Below are 19132 nucleotides of genomic sequence, written 5' to 3'. Positions count from 1 at the left end.
TCTATTTTTACTTTGCCTACATTTTACCACCTCTCTCTCTTAATATATCCCCTGACAATATCCTGTTTCCATTACCTGGCTTCCAGATGCATCCAATTAAACATAGGAGGGAAATGAGTCAATTCTAGGATCCACATGTGAGAAAGAACACATTGCCTTTGTCTTTCTGGTCCTAGGTGAGTTCACTAAGCATAGTTTATTTCCTATTCCATCTATTAATCTCTGCATTTCATTATTTTATAGATGAATAATAGTCCAATATATATATATACATACATACATATATATATATACATCACATTTCTCTTATCTATTCATCAGTTGATGGACATCTATGTTGATTTTACTTTCTAGCTATTGTGAATAGAGCAACAGTGAACACGGATGTGCAGGTAACTCTGTGGTAGGTTATAAAGTCCTTTGGGTACATGCTCAGGGTCACATGGCAGTTCTATAAGAAACCTCCAGACTGATTTCCAAAATGGTTGCACTAGTTTGTACTCTCACCAACACTGTTTAAACATGCCCTTCCCCCACACCCATGCCAGCATTTGTATTCTTGACGTTGGCCATCCTAAATAGGGTGGGATGGAATTTTAATATGCATCTCCCTGATGGATCAGGATGTTGAATATTTAGAAAAGTGCTTACTATCCATTTGCATTTCTTGTTGATAGACTTTTCTCTTTGGTTCCACAGCCCATTTTTCAGTTGAGTTGTTAGTTCTTTTTTTTTTTGTCAAGTTTAGGTTTCTGTTATTGTTAGTCTTTCTATATTCTAGACATGAATCCTCTATTTGTTCTGTATGATAAATAGCTAGTAAAGATTTTATCCAACTCTGTGCTCTGTCCCTTCCTTAGATTGACAGTTTTCTTTGCAGTACAGAAGCCTTTTCATTTCATGAGATCCCATGTGTCAATTATTGATTATATGTTTATTCTATTTTATAAACAATACAGGTATATAATATTGTCAAAAGAATGTATTTTAGGTCTTGATGCTCTTCAGGGATGGTTCTTCTTTGTCTTGCAAAAAAGAGTTTTTGGATTTATTTATTTTATAAAGCATTATGTGTATGAGTATTTTGTCTGCATATATATTTGTATGTACAACATGTGCATGCCTGGTGCCTATGGAGGTCAGATCCTCCAGGACTGAAGTTGCAGATGATTGTAAGCTACTGTTCAAAGGAACTGAAGTTAGTTCCTTTGCAAAAGCAATACCTGTTCTTACCTGCTTAGCCAACTCTCCAGACCAGTGGTTCTCAACCTGTGGGTCATGATCCCCTCAGTTGCATATCAGCTATTTACCTAATGATTCACAATAGCAGCAAAATTACAGTTATGAAATATCAATGAAATAATTTTTCAGTTGGGGCTCACCACAACATGCGGAACTGTATTAATGGGTTGCAGCATTAGGAAGGTTGAGAACCACTGCTCTAGACCTGTTTCCTAATCTTTGAAGGAATCTCATATTTTTATTTTTAATTGTGCACTGTATGCTCTGGAGCCATACCTCCTTATGAGATTTAGCAATGAGGCTCTTCTCTTTGGATATTATGTAGGTTAAATAATGTTATTTTTGTATGTTTGTGTGGTGTGTGCGTGTGTGTGCTCGAGTGTGTGTGTGTGTGTGTGTGTGTGTGTGTGTGTGTGTGTATACAAGTTTATAGATATGTGGGTGCATGTGTGAGGCCAGAAGTTGACCTTGGGTGGTCTCTTCACTGACTCTTCACTTTATTAAGGCAAGGTCTCTCACTGAACCTGTAGCTGGCTAGTGCAGTCTGTCAGATTTCCTCAAGGATCTCTTGTTTAGCCTCCTTAGAACTGGGATGACAAACGGGCCAGCACTCCTGATGGCTTTTATGTGGCTGCAGGGGATCTGAACTTTGACCTTCATGCTTATACAGAGAGCACTTTATCCACTGAGTCACGTCTCCAGTCCCAAGTTAATACTTAATTGCTAGAATTTGTATATGTTTATTGTACACAAGATGGTGCTGTATATGATATGTTGTGTGCACTCTACAATGGCTAATTCAAGCCACTTACTATGGTCATTCCCAACACACTTACTATTTGTATTTAGTGAGAACATTTAACATCTACTGTCTCAGCAATATCCAAGTACATACTGCTTGTATACTATTATAGTTTCATGTTGTCGATATAGCCTACAATACTTGGACACTAGTATAGTTCCATATTATCATTATTACAACTATTTGTATGATTAATTTCTTAAGCTTATCCTCCTAACAGCAATTATATTGCAACTTTTTTCATACAATACATTTTGATCATGTTTTCCCTCTCTCTAATTCCTTTCATATTCTTCTCATCTCCCCTTTCCGACTAACACTTCACTATTTTGTTCTATTCATATGAGTAATATTACACAATCTATCTTTACATTTTTTGTTTATTTGGCCTAACAATAATGTCTTCCAGATTCATCCACTTTGTTACAAAGGATAAAACTTGATTTTTTTAAAGGCTGAATGTTATTTCATTGTTATATGTGCCCTATTTTCTTTGTGCATTTATCAATTGATGAACATATAATAGCTTGATTCCATATTGTGAATGATGTGACAATGTATATAGTACAGAGATTTCTTTACATATTTATTTCATTTCCATTGTTGTATATACCCAGAAATTAGATTACTCCATTTTTATTAAAAATATTTCTATAATGTCTAACTAATTTAGATTCCCACTAAAAGATATATGGTCTTTCCTGTCCATCCTTGACAACTCCTATTATCTTTATTATTATTATTAATACTAAGCATTCCAGCACATTGTGTGGTAGACTCTTCACATTAATTTTTTTTTTTGAGACAGAGTCCCATGTAGCCCAGCCTAGTCTCAAACTTACTGTATATTCAAAGATGACTTAAACTTCAAATCCACCTGCTTTTGCTTTCTGAATGCTGTGATTGTAGCTGTTTAAACTATATCCAGCTTTATGTGATACTGGGAATGAAACCCAGAACCTCATGCATTCTAGGCAAGTATTTTGACCGGCTGAGCTACATCCACAGTACCACATTTTACAACTTTAAAAGGCAAATGGTTTGACTCATTGAAAGCAGAAATATTTGATATTGAAGAATATTCATTTGTCTGTTATTAGCTAAAGTAATCACTGAGTGTGTGTGTGTGTGTGTGTGTGTGTGTGTGTGTGTGTGTGTGTGTTGTCTTATCATGAGTATTTGGCATGAGTACCAGACTTTCAACTCTTTTTATCTCTACCTATCTTCTTTCGGGGTTGAGAAGGTTGGCCTTAGACAGAAAGGCCAGTATACATGTATGGTGCACATGGGCATTGTGACTATCTTTTTGAATGAAATATTTTCACAGCTTTCCCTCGACTGGTTCTTTTTTTATTGATTAACCATTTACTAAGTCAGTGTCCATTTATTTGTTTGACTTCATCCTGTGAGCATCTTGGTCATACTGGTAGAACAGTGACAGGAGCCTCAGGTGTTTGGGTGGCCTCCAGTTTGAAGCTTGGAAGATTTATGTCTGGACAGCTGTGTGCAAAACCTTTGCACGTGAAGATCAGCATATCCCCCAAAGATATAATGAGTAAAACTAGAAGGATAATGAAGAAAAATGACAGGCGCCTGGAAGGGAATAAACAGGGTATGCCTCTGCTAAGCAACTCCCTGAAGGACTCTTAGGAAAGACTGACTGATTAATTGAATCAATCCATCATGCTTGAAGTGACAGCATCAATTTGTAATCTTTTTTGGGAGCTGTTTTATTCCATTGCTACTACAATTTAAATTCACATGAGGGCAGAATGAACAGCCAACAAAATACTTATTTTAATATTAAGGTGACATATTATTAAGGAAATTTCATTATGGAAGAGATTTACATTAATTTTAATAGTGATTTAGTCTGAGTAAGAGAGTCAACATGTGGTTTCCTCTCCTAATTTATCATATAAATTTTATCATGTAAATATCACCTTTCATTGCCCATCCAAACCTTGAGCTCATTAATTCTAATCTTTAATGATTAAAAAAAGATATTATTATAATTCTATAGAATACAAAATACACCCGCCTCTTTACCTGTTTCTGTAGGAACTTCTCTCTATTTTCATTGTTTTCACTTACTGTCAAAACTCACAAAGTTTTAGAAGATTTCAGTGATAAATATGATGCTAGCACATATCATCTTGCTCAATTTCTCATTAGATTAAATGGCATAGAACACATAAACGTTTGAGATAGTCTTCCTTCATAGCCATCAAAAATGTCTGTTTCAGTATACTGGCTTGTTTTAAATTGGACAATCACATAGTGGCCATGGAGTTTTTTCTTTTCTTCCTTGGAAGCAGGTAGGAGGCATATATGTATAATAAAAGGAGAAAAGACCCTCAACGATTTAAATGGGATGAAAATAATAGAAACTTCTTTTCTTTTTCCAGTGTAGAGATCTTGACGTCAAAGATTTCTAGTATAAGCCCTGAGTTCTGAAATTTACCAAAGACAAATAAAATGTTTGAGGAAATATTTCCATGATGAATTTATGTACTGCTCAAGATGGGAATGCTTAAGTAATCTTAATCTCTCTAACTTACTTATTCATAAGTATAGGCCAAATGCACCCTAAGAAACCTATTTGTAAAACTGAATACAATTGGTAGGTTAATACAGAAGGACATATCATATATCCTTGTTTATATCTGGGTATGGGTTATTGGTTTTTGAAAGAACTGTAATAGAATAAAATATATTTTAATATAAAAACTACTTCAAGCCCTATATATAATAGTTCAGAAGCATTTTATGTTTTGACACACTGTCTTAGGGGCTTCCTTATCATAAGTCATTTGAATTTACACAATCATAGGTCAGTTGATAGAGTCTGGGGTTTGTATGCTGCTCAGAGTGCAGAGCAGAATTTTCTGTGGAATAGGAATTGTTTACACTTCCAGATGAGTACGTTGTAATGTTGGATTTTTTTTTTTTTCTTAACTGCTTGGGACTTTTTTGTCTCTGTAATGAATGGATCTGGATTTCAGAGGCTAAGTCTTAATGCAAATTATTTAAAAACACTTTGTATTTCCAAATTAAAATGCTGCACTCACCACATCAGTAGGATATTGGATACACGCTTCGCTGTACCTATAATACTTAGAAGTGTAGCCTTAGCTGTGTTTGCTGTTTCAACATCTTATAACTTAGGTGAGACTTTCAGAAGAACATTTTCCTTGGGGAGTACGTATGTGTCTATGTATGGTTGAGCTGTTCATTTCATCACTTTTGATACCGTGGAGAAGCTACGTGTCTTTGACTTTACAGTCAGTGAAGAACCATCCTGAAAGGCATCCTCGCAGGCTTCGACGAACACCACCTGGACATTCTGTTCTCATCCGGAACCAGAGCTAAAAAGCTGCTCGATCACTTTCAAGGCTCTCACCATGTGGCCAGGAAATCAAATACTCAAAGTCCATCTCTAGCTTCTTGGTACACAGCGCAACTTCTGCGACTTTCTCTTGCTGTGCTGGAATTGTGGTTTGTGGTTGCTGGTATGTGTCTGTGTACAGTGGGAGGAGCCTAAGTCAGCAGCATCCTGAGCTTCCGTCAGCCTGGGCCAGCTCCTGTCTGTCCTTTCATTCCTACAGTGAACCCCACAGTGACCCTCGGCAGCAATTAAGGACTAATTACCAGGGGCTAGTCTTTTCTGTTTGCCTCCACTACTCCAGGCTGTATCCATACAGATGTCTTCCACTGACGGGAACATCCATATTCTAACAACATCAACAACAGCTCATGTTATCCAAGGGGCAATCAGTAGTCTTTGAATTATTTCACTTAAAATAAAATAGGAGCCGGGGAGATGGCTCAGTTGATAAAGCGTTGCCACATAAGCTTTGGGAACTGAGCTGGATTCCAGTTTGCTTGTAATCTCAGTGCTCATGAAGCAGAGACAGCCTAGCCTCGCCTAATTGGTGAGCCCAGTGAGAGGCTCCATCTCATTGAACAAAGTGGGTAGTTCCTGCGAACTGATACCTTATGTTGAGTTTTGACCTCCATACACATGTACATACATACCTCTCCCACACAGGCACATGGGCACTCACAAGCACACAGACACATGTATTTTATCCCATTGGAAATCCCCACCTGTAGATTAATCAAGTGATTTTTAAAAAATCATTATTTCATCTCACGAGTATGGGTGCTTTGTCTGTATGTACATCTGTCCGTACACCAATTTTGGGTCTGGTGCCTGTGAGGGCCGGAAGAGGGGGGCAATGAATCCTGTAGAATTGTGGTGGCAATGGCGGCGAGCTGCTAGTGAGTGATGGGCGTCACCCTCAGGTCCTCTGGAAGAGCAGCCAATGCTCTTAACTCAGCTCCTGAGCCATCATTTTGGATCCAAACCAAATGATTTTAATCTGGTGCCCTTTACATGTACAAAATCACGGGAGAAAGAAAAAAAAAAAGTTCCTCCGGTGACAGCAAGCCTGTTGCAGGTAGTCTGCAGTGGGAGTTCAATGTTGGAAGAGTGTAAGTCGGTGCCACTCATAGCTGAGATAGAACAGTGCTGGGGCTCGGCGGTTCTCTTTCATGGCTGACCACTCATTGGACTGCATAGACTATTAGTAGCGTCATCCACCATCCAAGTCTACTAGGGTTTCCCTGTCAGTGACGTCAGACACACTGTGAGAGGCAACAGGGGCTTTCAGGGACGGCTCGGAAACTTCGTTGTTTTTCCATTTATTTTTTAAAATGCAAATTACACTAGTAAGTCAAAAAAATCACTCTGTTAAAAATACATTCAGAATTAACAAATGCAGGAGAGAGAGAGAGAGAGAGGAAAAAAAAAGACAGATCAGGGTTGTTAACTCTTGCTTTCAGAATATTAGGTTTATAACAAAAGCTCAGCCTAGAAAAATAGCATTCTTCACCAGATTTTGAGGAGGATACAGCTGTACAACTTTGATGTTTCCCCAGATAGAATCAACCACACGACTGTGCTCACTGCTCCTAAAAAGGCCCGGCCTTGGACTACTCTCTAGTAGTCAACAACTGTTTCTGAAAAAATTTGGTGGCGATGTGATATAGTGACTTGGTGGACAGTTGGCTGCAACTTAGAAAGAAACGTGACGGCTTATGTTATTCCCTCCCTACACATGTACTACAAGGTGGAATCCCATCACAGTAGCAGGGCGGTGAGACCTCATTTGAATAGTCACATTAGAATAGCTTCTGGCATGTATAGTATTTATATTTTAGGAATAAAGGGACAGCACATTTGTGAATAGTTTTCCTCAAACATGAAACATGCATATCACTGTAAAAACACCATATGAGGTCTCACGGACATGTGTGCAACTGTTCACTTTACGCATGTAGCTAGGGGCCAACAGAGACAAGCCACCGGGAAAACTCAAGTGTGAGTGCTGAAATCTTTTCGTGCATGTGGTTTGTGTTCCAATGGTCATTTTTCAGTTCCTTCATCGGTTTTAAATGGGTATGTGGGCATGTTTCACAAATGTCGATGCGAAGACAGTCACTGGCTTGTCTAACGGAGAACTGAATGGGTTAAGACGCAAAAAGGGTTAACCCAGTAAATAAAACTGTAAGTACCAAAAAAAAAAAAAAAAAAACAACAAAAACACCAAACTTGCTCCATGCCAGTGTCTAACTTCTCAGTCTGAGCTGCACTGCACGTCAAGATGATGTGTTAAAGAAAACTTGATTTTAGTGTCCAAGTGGATCCAAGAAAAACATGACTTCATTTGTGTTACTGATAAGCTTGAGCTAGTTATGTTTTCCACTAATGAAAACCAAACAGTGCTTGAAAATACAGAACTAAATTTCCTAGGAGTTCAGAATATCCCATAAACACATTGACCTACTATTGTCTCCAAAGGCATCTCATTGCCAACTACGTCAACAGCACAGGTTTTTTTTTTTTTTTTTCTGCCACAATAATACAGGAGGATTGAAATACACTCTAACACACAACAGATCCCCCCAATACCACAAAGAGATCTCAAAGATTTCACTAAGTTAACTATTGCTCCCCCCACCCACCCCAAAAATAATCTCGTACGCCGAAGTTAGAAAAGAAAGTTCACCTACATTGGGTCTTGGATTTGAGTTAGATATAAAAGAGTAAACATAGCTAATACATAGTCAGTTGGCCTCTGTCATAGAAATCCACAGCTGTTCCCTGTGTTAGGAAAAGCCATTTGTAGATACTTAGAGAAGCACCTAGAGTGCAATACAACCAAGCGGTCAAGCCATCTCTGCTTTCAGTAGATTAATGAGTTTAGTAGATTAATACATTTTGCTTTGTTTCGCCCCCGACTACATCAGAAGACCATGTTTGAGAGACAGGAAGATGACAGTTGTTTGTTGTCATTGGTACTTGTCTCTTCGTGGCCACCGGAGAGGCTCAGTGGTACAGCATCATTTTCTTTACACAGATGCATTGCTGCTGCTGAGAGTTTCTGTCTTGTTCCTTGGCGTGAGACAGAGTCAAATTGTTCGGAATTAATAGCAGTGTGTTAGCCTAAAGGAAGTGACTGGGGGACGTCTGCACTGAGAGTCTCGGGCACACAACTTAGGTGGGTTAAGGCAAGTGAGTACGATATAGCCTTTAGGGCAAACAACCTGCCATTTCGCATTTGGTACAAGGTCATCACAGCATGTTCTGTCTGTTTTTTTTTGCAATTTATGCTCCCTAAGTAGCTGTGGTGCTATCAAGATGTATGGTATGGGGTGCAGAAAAAGGGTTCCAAACAGGTGTGCCTGGGTTAACTTGGCACCTCACAGAGCCAACAGGCTGGGCTGTGGAGGAGTAAGTAACAGCCTGCAGAGGGCGCCAACGTGTCTCCTTTCCCACCTTCAAAGGCCTGGGAGAAAGGAGCCTGCTTTAAGGAAATCCACGATGGGCGTGTCCTGCATGTTTATCAGTTACAGTCCGGGGGGGGGGGGGGGGGGGGAAATGTCCAGTGGAGTTGATGTGTGCATGATAGTGAGAGCGGTGTGTGTGTGTGTGTCTGTGTGTGTGTGTGTGTGTGTGTGTGTGTGTGTGTGTGTGTGTGTGTGTGTGTGTGTTGTGTGCGTGTGTGTTTGCGTTTTCACACGTGTCTATGTAGAAACTTCCTGTTTGGTCTGGTAACATGTATGTGTATTTAAATTCACTTGCTTCTTGCTCTTCATAAAAGGCAGGAGGCCACTGTACAAGTCATTTGAGAAGTCCATGGGCTGCAGACAGAAGTCATCTGTGTTATTTTGACCTAAGAGAGAGAAAAGATGCTTTTAATCAAGAGAGAATGCTAGATGGTTATTGCTCCCCACTCCCACTTCTCCAAACACAAGAGCAAACAGAAAAGAAAAAGATTGGGGACGTAAAGGAAGTAGAATCTCAAATTGGGTTTTAAACAGTGTTTCATCTCCCTTTTATCTCTGTTTCATGTCACCAGGAGAGGCCACTTATGATCATTCAGGGAACAGATGAAATGAGTATGTACTGCCATAAGCTGCCAAACTGATGCAGTGTTTTCGCATGCTCTTTAATACATTGCAGGATTGTATTAGGAAGGGGACACCATCATGTCCACATGTGCCATGGCACGTAAGTCAATTGGGATAAAAAACAATTACTTTGTAGAAAGTTAATGGGATGACATGGGAATTTCTGATAGCCATAAATTTATTTTGTATATATGTGACAAACTGTAAGGAGGGGAGGGGGAGAAAGTCTTTCTTTTATATGGTTGTATATCTGAAGAATTATAAACTAAGAACACACCCAAATGAACTATCAATAAAGAGGACAGGTTATCCATTGGCTGTGACTATGAGTCCCTGCTGTCAGTGACTTTATGGCTTTGTCCAGGAGCCAGGTCACAGATTTGTTGGATGTAATAGAAATCTCATAGCTAAAACATTGCTGTACATTGCTTTTTAGCATTTGCTTTCTTTCAAAAGAACAGCTTTTATTTCCAGTGGCTATATAATATTGCTGGGATGCTTGAACTGGTCCATGATGTTAAATTACTCTTACTTTATAAGACATATTTATGGCAAGTTGACAAGAAAAGGTATACTCTAAATGACAAAGACAGAGGAGGTGCCCAGGGCTCTGCCTCTCAGCGGGGATGAGGCTTATAGGTGAATCAAGTTTGATTTTTCACAGGATCCCACTAGGCAGAGGCTTTCAGAGGACAGATTTTGAGGGTCACATAGTTGTAAAGCTCCTCGTTCAACACTGTATAGTGTAAAATCAAAAGGAGATAAGGGAGATGGAGAATCGGGGTGGGGCACACACATGGAAATGTGACAGCCAAATTAGCTGGGCAAATCAGTGAAATCAAACCAGGGAAGACAATGCCAGGCTGAACTCACAGTCCATTTAAGAAACTGAAGAGATATCAAACCAGGGTCAGGAAAAGTGCATGATGCTCTCAGCTGCACCAGTAGAAAATTGGGTGAGTTTTGTTTTCCTGTCTCTTGATTCTGTTCCCTCATTTATAGAATAAAATCACAGAATTTTTGTGATCTGATGTTTTCTAAGGGGTGTTTTATGGGAGAGATGGAAGGCAGAATTTTGACTGGTAATTTTTCATGTACCTTAAGTATTCCTAACATCCTAGACATGTGTCCTATTAAATGCTTATAAATTCATGAGCAATGTGACTTAAAAGCTGTCATATAATTGTGCTAGTCTCAGGCATTGGTGGGAAAAAAGATATCTGATTATGTTTATTTGGCAGGTAAAGTTTTCTATTTAAGAAAATTAGGGAAAGTTTTGTTCTTAGGGAATTTAATCCTTAACAAAGATAATCTTTTTGAAATTCTTGTTTAAATATTAACATTAGAATTAGAAATGCTTGATTGGAAACAATATGTTTGATTACAATACTCTTGTACAAGGAGAAAATGTGGGGAGTGGAAAAACACATGCCATTGTCAGGAGAACACAAATGTTCTAGTTTTGTTGGAAAAAAAAGTGGCTGAGAGAAGCTTCCAGAGCATTTATGCTCCTAACAGATGAAAAGCTTTAGTAGTTTCTACCCCAGCATTGTGTCTTCCTAGCAACATTTAACATCACTTGCTTATAGTGGGGGCACAAAAGTAATTAAGAGTGGAAGAGAGAATATTTCAATAAAATGTTGTGTCCAGATCAACATACTCCTGCAAGGCTATGGTCAGGAGCTCAGAGAATCACTGTTAACTTTTGGAAAGGAAGGGGAAGGCATCAGTGAGGAATTAGGAATTAGGAACACTAATTTGGCAGCCATGCATAGGATGGGACAAAAGTTCTGAAATAATGAAACTGGCAAACTCAACAGTGGATCACGGATGCTTGAACTAGGCAGTGGTTTTGGATGTAAACGAAGGATGTGTGATCTACTGTGTATAGAGGTAATGCTTTGAATGGCTTGTGGTATTGCTTGACTTCTGAACAGATGTCATCTGTTTTTATGAGTGGTGCTGTTGGGACACTTGCAGAAGACTACAAGGGACACATAGAAAAAGGCAGGCACAATGTATCCATCATGCTCTTTTAAAAGAGAAACTTAGGAGACATGTCTAAAGACTCATCTGTTTGGAGAAGTACCCCCAAACTCCATTCATTATCCTACATGCTGGAGGTATCAAAAGGCAGATGACTTAATGGTGGAGGACAACGACAACAAACACATATCTTCAAAGAGAAGTTCACATTTTAAAATGAATTGGAAGCTTACTTTCTATTTTGATCTTCTCTTGCAATTCAGCATATCACTTGATGCTGAGATATAGAATTTGCTATCAGTTGTTATCCAAGGGAATTTGCCTAAACACAGATATAAAAATCAGGCTCTGATTGTCTGTGCTCTTGAGTGCTACAGTTAAGGGCTTGATCAGTTTCAGTTCTGATGTTCTGGTTTCATGTTGACTTTCACACTGATAAAGTATGGCTCAGAGCTTGAGTTTTTGGAAAATGTATCCATCACTACGGTGAACTAGCATTTATCATCTAAATGAACACTCAAGACTATTATGGAGGGCTGATAACAACGATATGAACACAGTCAGCATTAGTTGGGATTATACTGAGGAAGCCAGAGAGTGTTATATAGCTACATACAACTGCCTATACAGTTAGGATATTTTCAAAATACATACATTTTAGGTAATTCAAGGAATTGTTGCATATTGGAGGCTTTTGAGCCATTTAGATGATACTTACATAAGACTAAAGAAAACTTTAAAGATGGCCTTTTTGATGTCATTTTTTTAAACACGAAGAAAATGTCTTAGAATCATCCTAGTCCAAACAATATTAATAGTAGAAAATGGAAATATACAACCAGAGGAAAGCTGCATGCATTTTTTTGTGCCATGATACATTTACTTGATTATCTTTTCATACCACGCCCCCCAAATACCTTCCAAGTAGAGTACTTACATGTACATTGGTTGTAGTTGTAAATGAGATGTCTTCTGAGGTCCTTGATATCCATAAGAGTCAAAGCCACCTATGAAGTCAACTGAAAAGGGACAATTACATTTGTTAGTTCACTTTTCAGGAGATAATAGAAATGAATGATCAAGGTTCTCACAAATTACTAACGTAAATGTTAAAATAATCAAATAAACTAAATTAACCAATGATGAAAGAGCAGAAAAAATAGTTTCTTCATGGTAGTGGTTTCCTTTCTTTAGTTATGAGATTTAATTACTGCTTTACAATATTCTCTATGCTTTGCAGATGAGTTTTGTACATTTCTCAAGTAATGAAGAAATAATCGGACTAATTAAACTTCTCTTGCACATTAAAGATGGACTATGAATTTTTGGTTAATGTGGAGGAGTTTGGGGGAACACATTACAAATGTTATAACACAAAAACAATCATAATAAGTTCAATGTATCTGTCCACAGTTGCAACACTACTGTCAATATTATGTATTCTGATGATCAAGTACAGAGTACTGTAATTGAATATCATGTAACTCAACATCGCTATGCTTACCATCCCATCATATGTTTTACAATATAAAATAGTAAGAAGTTAGATGTGGAACAAAGTCTAATCAGTCACTCAAATGCATTGCATATCCAGATGTCAAGTGAAAGACCCAGTAAGATACAGCAAGAATTACTATAGCAAATGGTATTTTTCAAAATGCAGCAAGAACATTGCCTATTCCACACGTTCTTACAAAGTAACACTGGCCCTCTTCCCATCCCATGGTTTTGATCTCTGTCGTTTCCTTTCAAACATGGGTAGAGGTGTTGGGGCAGGTTTGGGTCTTGCAGCAAGGATGCTATGTTATTTTAGAGCCAGCTCATTGAGGGTCATTTATTTTCTTCTTTTTTTTTTTTTTCCTTTGGCAGGTTCTCTCTTGAGACAAGTCACCATACTGTGAGGAAGCCCAAGCTAATCCACACAGAGAAAACCATGAGCACCCACATATTTAACCCATTGTTTAGCATCCCATAGCTGCTGTTCACTTCCAGACATGTGAGAAAAATGCCTCTACATGATTTCAGACCCTAGCTGTTGAATCAGCTCAGTCTGAGGTATTCCTAGCTCAGTTGGTCTCTGACACCAAAGAATGTAGCTAATTCCATCACTACCCCATTCTTGTTTGAGTTATGAACCTTCAGGTTATTATAATTTTTTTTTATTTTGATACAGGGTTTATCTGTGTAACCCTGGCTGTCCTAGAACTCACTCTATAGAACAGACTCACCTTGAACTCAGAGATTTGCCTGCCTCTGCCTCCCAAGTGCTGGGATTAAAGCATAACTGTAGCAGGAATCTTAAAAGTTCTTATTAATAAAATCAAACCTGAGCCAGGTATTGGGGTAAATGCTGGACGATCAGAGAGATAGAATAAGCCACAGCCACCTCACCTCACCAGTTTCTCTGCTGGTCTTGTTTCCACTGACTGGATGCCTCTGAGTCCTCATCCAGAATGGCTCTCAGCTGAACTGCTGCTCGAAAACCTGAAGCTTAACCAGCTAAAAGCTTAAACAGCCAAAATGCTGCTAGTTTCTGGTCCTCATGCCTTATATATTTTTCTGCTTTCTACCACCACTCCCTGGGATTAAAGGCTCGCTTTCTGGGATTAAAGGCGTGAGTCACCATGCCTGGCCATTTCTAATGTGGCCTTGAACTCACAGAGATCCAGAAGGATTTCTCCCGCTGGAGTACTAGGATTAAAGGTGTGAGTGCCACCATTTTCTAACCTTTGTATCTAGTGGCTGTTCTGTTCTCTGACCCCAGATAAGTTTATTAGGGTGCACAATATTTTGGGAAACACAATATCACCACGCATAACAACTGTTTATGTTGGAACACTAAGTTTTGGCAAAACAAACAAACAAGCAAACAGCAACAAAATTGGAGAAGGTAGTTGAGTTCTGCAAAAAAGCTGCACTTTGCCCTCTCTTTTTCAGGCGCATGGATTGAGGTTGTACCATGAGATAGAAGACAAAAACTATAAAAGGCCTACAAAAGAGATCACAGGAAAATAGAGACCAGATTAGGATTCATCAGAGACTTTGGTTTTTCTAGTAGCTTATTCTATTGGCTTACATTGTCTTCCTTTGGTTCTCTTGTTCATACCCTAGAGTAGTCAAGATAGGAAGTTCATCCAGCAAAGAGTGAGCCAGTATTAAGTCTATGTGGTCTATGCAGCAGGAAATCTTCCTCTCACAAAGGATGCTATTCTTTAGTGTGATAGTTGGCTTACAGCAAAACTTAGCAAAAGGTGTACAACTACTTATATTCCTCTTTTTGCCATATTCACATATATACCTTCTACCAATATTAATATTCCCATCAGAGCTGTACATGAGTTACAAATAATTAACCTGCATCACTACATCACTATCACCAGAAGTTAATAGTTTCCTCTAGGGTTCACTCTTGGTTTTATACAGTATATGGGTCTTGACAAATATATATGGCATGCATCTGGCAGTATAGTATAAAAAATAGCCCCACTGTGTAAAAAGGTCACTGTGCTCCATATAATATACTTATTCCCTAGCTCCTGTGGCAACTGATCTTTTTGTGTCTCGATAATTTTACTGTTTTACAAAATATCATAGAACTTATATTTTATATGCGTGTGTGTGCTCAGCTGCACCCTACTGTGCACATATAGAAGTCAGAGGACAGCTTTACGAAGTTGGTTCTCTCCTTCCACTTTGTGGGCTCCAGGGATTGGGCTCCTGTTATCAGACTCGTGTGGCAGCGCTTTATCTAGTGTGTTGTCCTGCCCCTCCTCATACAGCACTTTCCAAATGACTTTGTTCACTTTGAGTTCCTTCTATGTATTTTTCAATTGTGTGTGTAAACTGGCTCACATGTTTGTGCAGGTGCACACGTGAATATGTGTAAACAGATTTGGAGTTTCCCTTAGGTCATTTTCCACCTTGGTTTTTGAGACAGGGTTTCGCAGTTTTGCTTGAAACTTGCTGATTCAGCTAAGCTGGCCTGCATTGAACCCTAGGGATCCATCTGTCTCTCCCCTTCCCCTCTCTTACCCCAGCACTGAGACAGGAGTGTATACTACCACATCTATTTGTTGTCCCCAACCCCCTGGCTTTTAACATGGGTGCTGGGGTGCAGAATCAGGACTTTATGTTTGCTGGCCAGATACTTCACTGACTGGACTATCTCCCCCTGACCCTGTTTTATTGTTTGTGTGTGTGTGTGTGTGTGTGTGTGTGTGTGTGTGTGTGTGTATAGCATGGCAGTGGATTTCACTTTAGTATTCTAGTTTGAAGCAGATTCTCTTTTCTCATTAAGAGTGGAATGATGTAATGAAACAGAGAGAGCACAATGTTAGAAGGTCAGGGACTCCAGTGTGACTTTGCAGACTCTCCAAATGACAAATTCTAAATTTGAGACACCTTTCAAACCAAATCAAGTATTTTATGGAAGAGTAATAAAAACAGAGTGAAGCACTTTCATCTTCCAAATTGCCTATATTTCTGTATTATCTATAATACAGACAATACCGGGATGAGCAATAGTTGGCAGCCATATTTAAAGTTTGAGAAGTTTTCATTTGAGAAGGACACTCAGAGTCTAAATTCCCTTTTATGCACGTGGACTCTTGCTACGAAGGATACTTCTTAAAGAACTAGTGTTCTGAGATGCACTGATGTGGTCAGACATCATTGCTCTGAGGCTCCCTTTCTGTAGGATGGTTTCCTCCACAGTGTCAGACAGGCTCTAGAGTGGTTCAAGACCAAGGCAGGAGTAAGAAGAAAGGCCTTCACTGAAATCAAGACCCAGGCTTGTTGAGATTGTTGCTGTTGCTTTGAACTATTTCATTGCTTTCAAGGCTTTAAGACAGATGACATGAAAAAACCACATGGGAAGTGTGAGTCAAAGGATAGATAACCTGAAGAAACCAAGATAAAATTTCAAGCCCAAAAGATAGAATTAGGTCTGAAAACAGAGATTCCCACTTAAGTAGGGGCGATTTAGACCTCAAGACTTAGGGGAGGGTCAGAAGGGAATGAAGGTGTGACCCGAGATTGCGCTATGAAGGCAGCCTGAGTAGCCTGGAGGTTGCTCTTCATTATACATGATTAGTATGTTGGGGGTAGATGGGTTTGGCTTACAATAATGGTATTGAGAAAGATAACTCTAAAGCTCTAAAGGAGTCAGTGCAGTTCTTTTGATGATTGTGATCCTGAAGGTAGACATGGGGCATGGTATTGGTTCCAACATTAGTTATCTATGAGAAAAGAAAAAAAAAACCCTCTGTATGTAATTTATATGGACTTTTATCGTTTCACACACAAGGAAGTAAACTTAAATCAGAAGCAGAGGGCATGTTTGACATTGTTTATTGTTTGAGGTACATGCCAAAGCCCAACAGTCTAGGAAGTTGTGTGTGGTCAATTTCTGGCTGTATTTATTCTCAGTAAGTGTTTAGATGATTCTCTACATGATCTGAGAAGGAACAGGAATCAGATGGATCTAGTGGAGCATACAATTAAGATTATGGTTGTTGATGTAGTAGTTGAATCTGATAATTCTTTGAACCATGTGTGGGTGTCTTTGGGATGCCACATATAAAGAGAGCAGAAATAAAAGATTGAATTCAACTGAAAAAGTTGAACTACTTGTGAATTACTTGAACATTAAAAAGGCCAGAGGGACAGGAATTTGGTATGAGATTGTGTATCTTAGGAATGTCAGAGTGTTATAAGTCTCATCAACGTGGCTGTCTAAACAGAACCCTAGTGAGGACAACAGCAATGGATAGTCTAACACAGAAGGGCCAAAGATCACAAGGCTCAGTCCTAGACAAAGAATTACAAGTAACTAAAGGATGCTGAGACTGGGAGAAATGGTCTTCCTCAGGGAAGAGCACACTGATGGTTATCCAATACCAAATGGTCAGCCATTTGTATTGGTTGAATAATATATATATACTGTAACATTATACAAACTGAGCATGTTGTATTTACATATTTAGGAATTAACTGTCATCCTATCTATCTATCTATCTATCTATCTATCTATCTATCTATCTATCTATCTATCCATCCATCCATCTACCTACCTATCGATCTATCTATATCAGTTAATAACCATTAAAGAAAAATGCCATGAATTTGAAAAAGAGTAAGGGGGTTGGGTAGATGAGAATATTTGGAGAGAGCAAAATGGGAGGAGTGATGCAATTATATTATAACCTTAAAATAAAAACAATGAAAAATAAATTAGACTAAATTAGAAAAAACGTATCTTAATGGCACATTGGTCTATTTTAAATTTCTTTTATATAATCATTTGAGTGACCAAAGTAACGCTATCTTGTCCCGATCTTAGCCTGATCCATTTTGTGTCTGTTCATGTGCTTTTCAACTCTTATCCACTCGAACGTCTCATTGACCTTGGCAACATATGCATGGCCAAAATGCACAACCAAAAATATACACTTAAGTGTAATATATACCCCAAATCAATGTTACCAGGTTCTCTCCCCTGTATCTGACAGGGATGTCATTGTGGCTTTTGCCTTTATAAGTGCTGCACCCTGAGCTTCAGGGTTAATAGTCTTTCTATAGTGTTAGCCTACTGTGGGTAGCCGACTCTAATTTGGCTCTATATGTGTTGTGGTCTGTAACTTTCTCACCTGGACTGGAACAATTATATCGAACAAATAGCATATAGGAGCTAATACATTATCTGAAACTTGCCTGAATGACGGGATTATGAAATATTTAACCCATCTTTTCCATGTAATTGAGACAGCAGCTAACCATTTGGGTTATAATTTATCTTTGTATTTTTCATTTGTTTTTATTTTTTAGAAAAACATGACCTTTTATCAGTGAGAAATCTCCTTAGTTCTTGAAAGAAAAAGTAAACCAAGTTCTTGACAATTTCAAACTGCTGATCAGCTGCTCAGACCTTCTCAGTTTTTATCATTTATCTTTATGATATTACTGTCAGGTGAGCAGTAATAGTTATCTTTAAAAATAAAGCCAAGTTTTTGCTTGAGGCAATGACCAGCTGAGGATGGTGCTAGAAGTGGGGCATTCTGTTTTCTTCCTCCATACACTGGAACCTGAGGACTGTTCCTCATTCATTCCTACCTAGTAAATCCCTTTAAGGTTTCTAAAAGTGATCAAAGGGACCAAATTACATCTTGTATTCAAGCTAAAATGTTCAGCCTTTTGTTTTCCTTTTATATCATTCATTAAACAATTTTTTTGAGTCCGTTAGGTTATGTACTAGCTGTAGATGTCTCTCTTATTATTCATTTTCCAGCACCTTTATTCTGTCCCTTTTAGAAAACTACTTTCATCTCCTTCCTATCTCCAGTCTAATAATCTAGGAAGATTCTGATGTCAACAGTAACTGACTTGGAGATTATTTTGCTAATATTTACCAGTGAATTGTTAATGAAGTGTCATTGTTTTCTGTAATATATTCAAGGTGATGGGCAACAGTGCTCAAGGTTTGGGTCCTGTGCTTGGCATCTGAAAACTTTTGCAGGACACCAAATAAGCATCCAAGCAGCCCTTTCTGCCCAGAGTTGTCCTTATTCTCAGTGATGTCTTGTATGACTCTGATTATAGCGAGGGTTTTCAAAGTGAAACGAGATG

General features: G+C 38.6%; 1 protein-coding gene across 2 annotated transcripts in view; it reads right to left on the bottom strand.

Moving 5' to 3' along the window:
• Positions 1-9009: 9009 nt before the first annotated feature.
• Nkain2 (sodium/potassium transporting ATPase interacting 2) overlaps positions 9010-19132 on the bottom strand; it is a 1058393-nt gene continuing 1048270 nt past the window's right edge. The window contains exons 6-8 of one of the 2 annotated variants that reach the window (XM_076552533.1): positions 12447-12528; positions 11743-11831; positions 9010-9285 (exon numbers count right to left, since the gene is read on the bottom strand). In XM_076552533.1, coding sequence (XP_076408648.1) covers positions 11807-11831; positions 12447-12528 — 107 coding nt within the window. In that variant the 3' untranslated portion in view covers positions 9010-9285; positions 11743-11806. The remainder of the gene's footprint in view (positions 9286-11742; positions 11832-12446; positions 12529-19132) is intronic. The other variant, XM_006981258.4, reaches the window with a different exon arrangement.

This window comes from Peromyscus maniculatus, chromosome 16, assembly GCF_049852395.1.
Source record: "Peromyscus maniculatus bairdii isolate BWxNUB_F1_BW_parent chromosome 16, HU_Pman_BW_mat_3.1, whole genome shotgun sequence".
NCBI lineage: Eukaryota > Metazoa > Chordata > Mammalia > Rodentia > Cricetidae > Peromyscus > Peromyscus maniculatus.
This window is presented reverse-complemented; position numbering and strand designations above follow the sequence as displayed.